Consider the following 9,664-nt stretch of genomic DNA (forward strand, 5'->3'; position numbering starts at 1 on the left):
TGGTGCTTAGAAGCACATTAAAGACGCAGCTAATGGTGCGCATAATGACGGCTAATTTTCGATCAGATATAAATTAGAGCCCCCAACAGTTATTTGCCTTAAGGACTTTATGTAAATGATTCTGTTCTGTATAAACTGAAAAACTGAGCGAGTGAGTGAGGGAGAGAGAAAGAAAGAGAGAGAGAGACCAGCACTCCTTGTGGGTATGATTAATAGATCTGCAACAGAGCACGGCTGTCAAAGCCCGATGAACACACATCCACTAGACAGCTCTACCACCTTCTCATTAAGGTCCAATCTCTACGAGGTCTACAACTTACTCATTCGGAACACCAAAACAGCCTCTGAGAACGAGCGAGCGTAGCAGCCGGTGGTTGCAAAAGGAAGATCAGGTGGAAAGGGAGTGCAAGGAGGAGACCTAGCTGTTCATAAACGTGTACAGTATGCACATCCCACGTTGTTAAATATTTGATGGCTGAAGGCACTTTGATGCCATCAATTTACACATGAGGTCATAATATATAGTTGAGTACACATGGCGTGACTGAATTAAATGACGAGCACATTTAGTTAATAGCTGATGTACTCGTACGCGTTGAGAGGAATCCACTGATTCAGAGCTGATGTCAAAGGTGCGTGTGCCCGTGTGCTATGTCTGCACGACACAGTTCGGATTTGATCCGCCTTGTGCGTACTGTAGTTCAGCGTAGTTTGAGTTCCGATTGAACATCTTAAGTATGTGACTGAGTGTGTTATAGTGCTGCAACCAGAAAACTTTGGTTGGGATCTGAGGCCCTGTGCAGGAGGGCTGTGCTTTTTGCAGCTCCTATCGGTTTTTCTTTAAGGTGTTTTCATGTCATCAGAAATATTAGAGCACACAGTACGCTTCATGCATGTTCACAATAATACACAGAGACAAATGGAGAGTTTTAGGAATTGTGTGCCAAGTTTTAACTGAATCATTTGCAACACAATAAATTCAAGCGTTTTTATGTCACAACAAGACCTTGTTGTTTTATGTTGTTTCTGCACGTCAGTCAAGCTTTAACTGGACTCTGTGACACTGCAGGTTTGGGCTTTAAAGCACTGTGTTACTGTGAGCAGCGTGCACACTGTTTTTGCTGAAACTTATTTAAAAATTGTTATTCAGCTGATTAAGATTATCAAAATGATTTTCAGTGAGTAAATTCCATTGAAAACTGTTTATTAATCAATACACAATCAAAAGTGCTTGATAGCAAAGAGATAAGGAATCTTTTATGGTAAAAAGAAATAGGAATTATGATTAAATCGTGCAGGTTATTTAATTTGACTTAATTTTAATGGGCATCTGCTTCTCATGTAAAGCTGATCATCTTACCCTTTCTGAATAATTAACTGCAGGTACTGATTTAAAATGGTTTTATCCATTAAGCAACAGTCAGCACAGAAAAGAGCATAAAAGTTTGAGAAAAGATGGAAAATCAATTATGCAAAGATGTTGGTCACTTTTATGAACTCGACCAACCCTCCTGCTCATTCATCTGAGAAGTCTGGAGATGTCGTCTGACTTCATTTCATGGCCAGTCATTTTACCCTTCAAGGGCATTTCTTCCTCTTGCTTATATGGACTCTAACAGTGCAAAGAGTTTTTTTTCCTCTAACTGGTGCTCCCCACACTCCCCTAGCTGTGAGAAAAAGTATTGCCTAAGCTTATATGTGGTGGGAGGAGAGGTCAGTTTTACTTTAACAATACACAGAAAAAATAACAAAATGAAGCTTAATTTGCAGCATAATGTGTCACAGCCCATAACTGAATGATTTCTCTGGACTGGACTTATTGCTGAATTATTTACTATTATCTATACTGCTAAAACCCACTGGCCTCCAAATTGCTAATTTTACTGAACACACATAATCTGTCCTTGATAAATTCTGGAGGAGGCTGGCAGTGCTGGAGATGGCTGTATTGCAGCGGTCTAACCAGGGAGTAGACAGCACTCCCCCTCAAGCAAAAGCAGCTGAATATTCATGTAGATTCATGGAGAAAAATAAAAGCCACAAATTGACAAAATGACATCAACGGTACGGACAATGAAGAATGGTATATCCAGGTTTTGTAGAGGTGAAACAAAACTTTGATTCCATTAATAACAGATTGATAGGAGGAGTTGAAGCTGGGACAAATGCTTCTCAATCATTATTTTGGTGGCAGCCACATGTCAGGGGTGATGGTGGCCCCTCTAATCACGCCCCTGAGCTATATTACTTATGAAGGCTGTGAGCGTTTCCAATGGCATTAAATTAAGAGGCTTTTTTTTGTCTTTGCTTTTTCTTTCTTTCTTTCTTTTTTTAAGGAAAGCGCATTTTTGTCCAATTCGTCGTGCAAATCTCCAAATTTCGTTAAAAGGCTACCTGACAGTCACATTGCTTTTTATTTCTTGCTTTGAAAAAAAACAAACAAACAAAAAAACATGTTAAATGACAATAAATGCAGAGATCTCATCCATTTTTAATAAGGGAGGAATTCTTGCCTACGCTTGTCTGGACAGCATCCAATGTCTGCAGCGAAGCCACGTTTCAGGGTAAATGTTAAACCTGGCCTTTTCATCAAACTATTGTTTTTGTTTTATCAAACGAAACGTACAAATAAGGTCTATTTCCGGCAAATAATGTTTATTTTTTTTACTCTCACGTCGCAGAAAACAGCATTTCTCCTGTTCCACCGCTGCACAATTTAATTTTTGTGTAAAGTTGTCACGTCTAAAATCGGTAGCTACAGAACCACCTAACTTTTCCATGTCAGCCTCAAACTGCAGTATTGTGGATTATTATTATTACGATGACGTGTTGAGCAGCTCTGTGATTGGCCACGTGGCTTCATTAACAATGCACTCTTCAATCCGCATTAAAAAGTCAGGATTTTAACTGCGCTTCGTCGATCCTGCATTTGAACAAAAAGTGCGTCCGACCCGACATCAACTAGTCTGTTGGTGAGCGCGCGCGTCTGCAACGTATGCGCGTGCGCGATTGTGGAGCGAGCGAGCGAGAGAGAGAGAAGGAGAGAGAGAGAGGGGAGCCATTTCATTGGCAGATCCAGTGCGGCTTTTCCCTCCTCTGTGAGCCATCCTGGATCAAAAAGTATCCCACCAAAATCCTTCTCCCCGTCCAATGCTGCTCCATCGATTAGCCTCTGGAAAACACTTAACCAACTAATGACTATTGATGGCTGATTAATATTGCATCAACAACAACCGATTGGCGACAGTATCAAATGTGCTGCTTAACATCCAGGCGTCCCTGTGACGGGTGTTGCACAATATTTTGGCGGTGCCAAAGAGCCAACGGATGATAAATCCAGGGCTATCCAGCGTGCAGCACGTTCACTTTATGGCTCGCAGTTCGTCTAATTCGAGAGCAGTCGCGTCTTTGAAGGCAGACACTTGGCGTAAATGTACAGTTAAAATATTCTACTCTCAGGTCCCCAGGCGGAGCTCCGACAGTCCCTGGCCTCATTAAAATTTCATCAGCATCCCTGTGAAAGGGGGGGAAATGTTCAGGGGAAAAGAGAAAAATAAAACAGAGGGCGTAATTATAACAAAAGGAAACAGCGCTGCCCTTTTCGTTTTGTAGGGAGCTCCCACAGTGTCGTTCCGCGTGTGCGTTTCGACGTACGGAAGCCCGATGCAGCGTGGTGTGAGCGCACCATGGCTCTGTGGCTTCAAGGTAAAGTGTTTGCTTCACATATTTATTATATAGAAAAAAACGACTTTCGATTTTCTTTATTGTGCTGCTGCTGAGGCCTTTTTTGCTGTGTGTGTGTGTGTGTGTGTGTGTGTGTGTGTGTGTGTGTGTGTGTGTGTGTGTGTGTGTGTGTGTGTGTGTGTGTGTGTGTGTGTGTGTGTGTGTGTGTTTATGCATGTGTCTGTGTCTTTTTTTTTTTTTTTTATCCTTTTCAGTGCTGGGGCCACATTGATTCACTATCAAAGAATCCAGATCGATTTTCTCCCAATATGAGAAAGCAAAAGCAGGCTGCCTGTGTGTGTGTGTGTGTGTGTGTGTGTGTGTGTGTGTGTGTGTGTGTGTGTGTGTGTGTGTGTGTGTGTGTGTGTGTGTGTGTGTGTGTGTGTGTGCGTGCGTGCGCGCGCGCGCGCGCGCGCGCTTGTCAAGCAGCAGCGAGGCTCACTGCATAAAGTTAATTTCAATTCCCGATGAGACCCTCAGTCGGCAGCCCTCCCTGACCAGCGGTAATTAACAGGGATAGCTAATGACTACTTAACTCGCTCTTCATAATTATCTGGTTTTCATAATTCGATGTGTAATTTAATAATTCGCTCTTATTAACGTATTAAGTGAATGGCTCATTTAGGGGAAATTAGAAGCACTCACCAGGAGCATCTTTTAATTGATGAACCATCATCGCTGTCTCATTAATAAGGGTCGTTTTGATACTCTTAATTTGTCACGAGGATGGCGGCTGAACATATTTGGGTTGTGGATCAGTGTTATGAGGGCGTTGTTCTTCAGTTTAGGGCCGTTTTATTCAAGTGGGTAAATACTGAGGGAGGGCACGCGTGTCACGTTTAATTAATTGAAGTATTTAGAAGTAATAATGAAAAAATAAAAATGTTTGGTGGAAGCTAAGGTGTCTGTCATGTGGCACTTTTAGGGGAGCCTGCAGGTGCGTGATAATATTTTCATGGTTATAAAAAAAATCCGGAACACCTGACGCAGCTTTTTTCAGGGAGAAAACTTCTAATTGGCTGTTGATTAACAGTCATTTTCTCTGCATCCAATGTGTTGCAAAAATCGCCCTCCTGCTCAAACGCGCTTCTCCAGCCAATTTGAAGTGATCCAAAACTAATCCCATGCAAATGTATTCCAGGTGCTGTAAATAATCAGAGGGAAGGTGGAGGACAGCTTTCAGAAATGCTAATGTTTGGCCCGAGCAGCCTCTCGGGTGTCTGTCCATGGTGCTGAAACGCGAGCCGGCCGGGCCAGCCAGCCAGCCAGCCAGCCAGCCCCGAAGCCCACCAACAGCACCTCTGCCTCGGTCGTGACATTCAAAGCGCTCCCCTCTCTTCCCCTTTTTTACCCTCCTCTTCGCTCCTAACCGTAACTTCGAACCAAAGGTTGCCTTCAAAGCCTGCGCGCCCTCCCGCACGCACGCACGACCGACGCGTGTTTGAGTGTGTGTTTAAATCGAGACGGGCGCGTTGGCAGGCGAGCTGTTTTTCTGGCGGGCTGACATCTGGCAAGTGTGCGCTCCAGGGACCCATCCAGCTCTCCATAGACCCACTGATTAGACTCTAATAGAATATTAGCATTTGCTCTCAGGTAAGGCAACAGTGAGCTGCATAAGCTGGCAGCAAGTCAGCGGAGGAGCCACGTGTGTCTTTAACATTGATGGAATAGAGAGGAAGGGGCTCCTGCAAGGCCTGCGTTATGAGGAGGCCTGGAGGAGGACGCTGTTAGAGCACAAAAAGCAATTCATGAATCCGTTTTCAGTTTAGTTACCCATCTCTTATATTACCCATACAGTGGGAGAACAGACCGGGTGCGGGGTGGGGGTGGGGATTGTGGTGGTGTCTTGCTCATGGGCACTGAGGCAGGGCTCATGGCTGCTTCTAAGATCAAACCTGACACCTTTTGGTAACGGCAGCATCACGTTACCTTAAAAAAAAAGAGGCCATATTTGCAGTCAAATAAGCCTAAAGAATCCTCAAAACGTCTTTTAAAAGCTGTGCAGCCCACAGCTAAAGCGTTTCCATCCTCCTCATCAATAAATAAATAGATGCATAAATAAAGGAATATTAATACGCCACATTACACAGTGTATAGTCATGGAAAACGTCCGATTAAATGTTAAAGTTTTTTTTTTTTCTTTAATGAAACACATATTGCAGTTCAATAATTAAATAAATTAAAATTACATGGATGTAATAAATTAATAGAATTATTTAACCAGGAACCAAAAGCAACATACATTACAGAAATAAGTTACCTCAGCTAAAACAGCAATACAGCAAAAACCTGTACGGATATATTTATGTGCATCGACTGGTTCCAATGAAATATTTACATTGTACACGTATACTTCCATGAAGCTGTTTCTTTTCTCTTCAAGAAAAAACATTACTTAAACAAGGTGATTTTTAACAAGCAAGGACTTCATAATGATGCGCGCATATTTATACAAATAAATAGCAGAAAACATACATAAAATAATTTAAAAAGAGAATACTATCTCATATATATCTCGATTGTACCATCTCAGATGTTAGAAATCGGAAATTAAAATTTGTGACTGTGCATTTTCACAGTCGTTTCCCTTTAAACCGGAACAACACGCTCAACTCGCTGTCAGAATTTGATTTTCTCAAGCAAAACGAGGAGGGGGGGGAATCCCAATAAATATATAATGAAGTAAACATGACCTCACTCAATAAATAGTTCATAAGACACCGGCCCACGCTGGATTGTAAACTTATTGCAGCCGGCAAGATTTTTTTTTTAATGCGAAATTCTGTGAAATCCTTACAAGTGAGTCACTATTTCGATATCTGCACAAGCTGAGGCCTAATAATAAAGAAGCCTACCTCAGTCCAAACCCCGGGCATCTGGAAAATAGATCCCTGACTCTGATCACACATGGTAACAAAATAAGTGGAATTAATTACACATTTAGACACAGAATGAAGTGTGTGACAAGTAAATTATTAATTTACAGAGGGCTATTTGGCAGTAATCTAATGTTAGTGTGTTGTCTTCTTAATCCCCTCGTGGACCCTGAATAAGACTGCATCGTCATGAACTCGGGGGGGAAATGTAGCTTATCCTATAAGCCAAAAATATATAAACACCGCTAGTCGCCAACCAAGTGCTTTGAGTTAAACTAACCCCGCTGTGTGGAAATAATAACACCGCTATTTTCACTGGGGAGGGGGGCTATTTCTGCAAACTCTAATCCTCATTTGGAAACGAATCAGAAGGAAGAACTGAAAGCACAGAGTCCTGTAAGTCATACTGCGTTAAACAGGTGAAGCATAGGAAGTGTGGAAACATTGGTCTTACTTGCTCTGTCAAACGATGCTTTACTCGACTCCACGTCTCCCCTCTCAGCGAGTAAAAGACGTGACTGTGTGTGTGCGGGGCTGGGTGGGTGGGTGGGTAAGGAGGGGTAGGGGGGGCTTTTCGAGTTTTTCAGTCATTGTTCAATTTTAGGAATTTTTGTCCAAGTTCAAAGCACAAAGTCATCGATGATTGAAAAAAGAAGGTGTGGGGTAGGAAATATGATACAAATCGTCTCTAAACGGCTCCAAGTCTTTTGGCAGGTGGCGGTTTAAAGCGATCTTAGACGCATGCAGAGTATTTCATTCGTTTCTGTTTCTGCCGCTGGTTGCAAAACCAGACCCGCACCACGTTCTTTTTGAGGTCCAGCTTCTCCGCGATCGCTGCGATTTTCTCCGAGGAGGGACGCGGCTGAATGGCAAAATAGGCCTCCAGTGATCGCTTCTCCGGCGCGGCTATCGACGTGCGCTTCCTCTTTTTCTCCGCGCCGTTGAACAACTCGGGTTTATTAAGTTTCTCCCTGTGTGATTTCTCGGCTTCTTCGAGCCACGCTTGCAGGATGGGCTTCAAAGCAATCATATTGTTGTGAGAGAGCGTGAGGGACTCGAATCGGCAGATGGTGCTTTGGCTGAGGGAGCCCACCCCAGGAATCTTCAGGCTGGCTAAAGCTGACCCTACATCCGCCTGGGTAACCCCGAGTTTGATCCGTCTCTGCTTAAACCTCTCCGCGAAGGCTTCCAAGTCCCTTGGATCGGCGTCCACGTCGCTCATGCCCATGTGCGGTGGTAGCCCGTGGGCATGAGCCATGTTGATGGCTGCCTGGTGCATGTGGTTCATGCCCGCCATGTGGGCAGGGTGCGCAGGCGTGGAAACCACCGAGCTATCCGGCCCTGCCATGGCTCCTAGTGCCAGTCCCGGAGTGATGTGGTCCAGCAGGTCCCCCTCCAGCGCCTGGTGGGGCTGGTGGTGGTGGTGATGGTGGTGGTGATGGTGGTGGCCGGCCAAGGCGGACGGATGAGAAATAGGCACCGAGGAGGAGGAGGAGGAAGACGAGGTGCAGGGGAGAGTGTTCATGGTGTGGTAGGTTGCGTCCGGCTTGAAGGGACTGTGATGTGGAGGGTGGTGGTGGCTCTTGGTCTGCGAGACTATATCCACCGCCGCTAGAGCTTCAGCCCGGGCCAACAAACTCTCATCCAAGCCTCCGAATATATTGCTCTGCAATTGCAAATAGAATGCACACATAACTGTCAGCAGGGAATTCTCCCTCCACTCCTCGGTTTAAAACATTTCCAGAATGTGAAAAAAAGAAATCCTAAAAAAGGAGCACACAAAACAAGACACATGCAACATCCCAGGTCATAAAAATTAATACGAAAGGCAAAGCCGACTGAATACATAAGTTGAGCAGAGGAAAAAAATATGGAGGTGTTGGGTGATTTGCTGTGCAGACATGAAAAAAACATCAAGCAAAAAAGTGGGCTGTCAAAATGTGCCTTTAAGCAGTGATTATGCAGAATACGTACCGGTGGGGTTGGGAGACAGGCTCTGCGCATCGCCTCCGAGCTGCCGCTGCTGCTGCTGCTGATGATGGTGCTGCTGTGTCGGGAGGACGAGCAGGAGGACGAGGGTGCATTGGAAGTCAGAGTGGAGGACGAGGAGGAATGCAACGAGTACTTCGGTTCGGGCAAGCTGGTGTGAGCCATGGCAAAAGGCTGCTTGCTGTTCAGAGACATCATCATCATATTTGCGGGCGTCCAAGCCTCGGCAAGTTCCTTTTAATAAGTTAAGACTCCGCCTCCTCGGTCGGGAGTTGAAGCCCAATTGTTTCGCAGGAATCTCAAGTCACTGTCGAATAAAGTGCAGGCAGAAGACGGTCCAACACTGAAGTTATCACATCTATTTATTATTACTAGCGGAGGTTCGGAGGTGTCTCGTCTTTTTGGCAAACGAGAGCTCGCGGGCGCCGACGAGCCACGCGACCGAGCGCAGCCGGTGCGTTTTCCTTTGCGGACTTGTGGCGCGATGGTTCAAAAAAAAAAAAAAAAAAAGGAAGAAAAGAAAAAAGAAACCTGTTTTTTCCCCTGCAACCGACTCCACCTTGTTTTATATAAATATATTTTTTTTGCCTTGGATTTTTTAATATTTTTCTGCTGAACTCCTCCAAGACGACGCCAGAGAAAAAAAAAAAAAATCAAAAGTTTCTTTCCGTCTCTTAGGATTTCCAAAATACTTCAAGTGTAAAACTGCTGCCGCTTCGGTTGACCTTTTTGGCTTTTTGTTTTTGTTTTTTGTCAAAAGTTTCCGTCTTGAAATGACCGTAAGTCAGAAGTAATGGCGGTGACAGTCTCTGTACTGTACCTCTTCGACTACGTTGAATGCTGCGGGGACCCGAACTGCCTCTGCTCTGAGGCGAAGGGCAGACTGAGTCTCTCTCCGCCTCTCTCTCTCTCTCTCTCTCTCTCTCTCTCTCTCTCTCTCTCTCTCTCTCTCTCTCTCTCTCTCTCTCTCTCTCTCTCTCTCTCTCTCTCTCTCTCTCTCACACACACACACACACACACACACACACACACACACACACACACACACACACACACACACCCTCTCTCTCTCTCCC

At 44.5% G+C, this 9,664-nt stretch overlaps 1 protein-coding gene across 1 annotated transcript; it reads right to left on the reverse strand.

Moving 5' to 3' along the window:
- Positions 1–5,844: 5,844 nt before the first annotated feature.
- Positions 5,845–9,456, reverse strand: pou4f2 (POU class 4 homeobox 2). The gene is made up of 2 exons (XM_070990662.1): positions 8,574–9,456; positions 5,845–8,265 (listed from the first exon to the last, which is right to left on the reverse strand). Exons 1-2 carry the CDS (start codon positions 8,790–8,792, stop codon positions 7,333–7,335), a joined length of 1,152 nt encoding a protein of 383 aa, XP_070846763.1. The 5' UTR covers positions 8,793–9,456; the 3' UTR covers positions 5,845–7,332.
- Between the last annotated feature and the right edge of the window lie 208 nt (positions 9,457–9,664).

Source organism: Chaetodon trifascialis, chromosome 2, assembly GCF_039877785.1.
Source record: "Chaetodon trifascialis isolate fChaTrf1 chromosome 2, fChaTrf1.hap1, whole genome shotgun sequence".
NCBI classification, from domain to species: domain Eukaryota; kingdom Metazoa; phylum Chordata; class Actinopteri; order Chaetodontiformes; family Chaetodontidae; genus Chaetodon; species Chaetodon trifascialis.

Excerpts from the sequence above, each read along its gene's own strand:
- pou4f2 (XM_070990662.1), bottom strand. The coding sequence starts at position 8,792 with ATGATGATGATGTCTCTGAACAGCAAGCAGCCTTTTGCCATGGCTCAC. Across the intron at positions 8,266-8,573 it reads CCTGTCTCCCAACCCCACCG|AGCAATATATTCGGAGGCTT; the intron begins GTACGTATTCTG and ends TTGCAATTGCAG.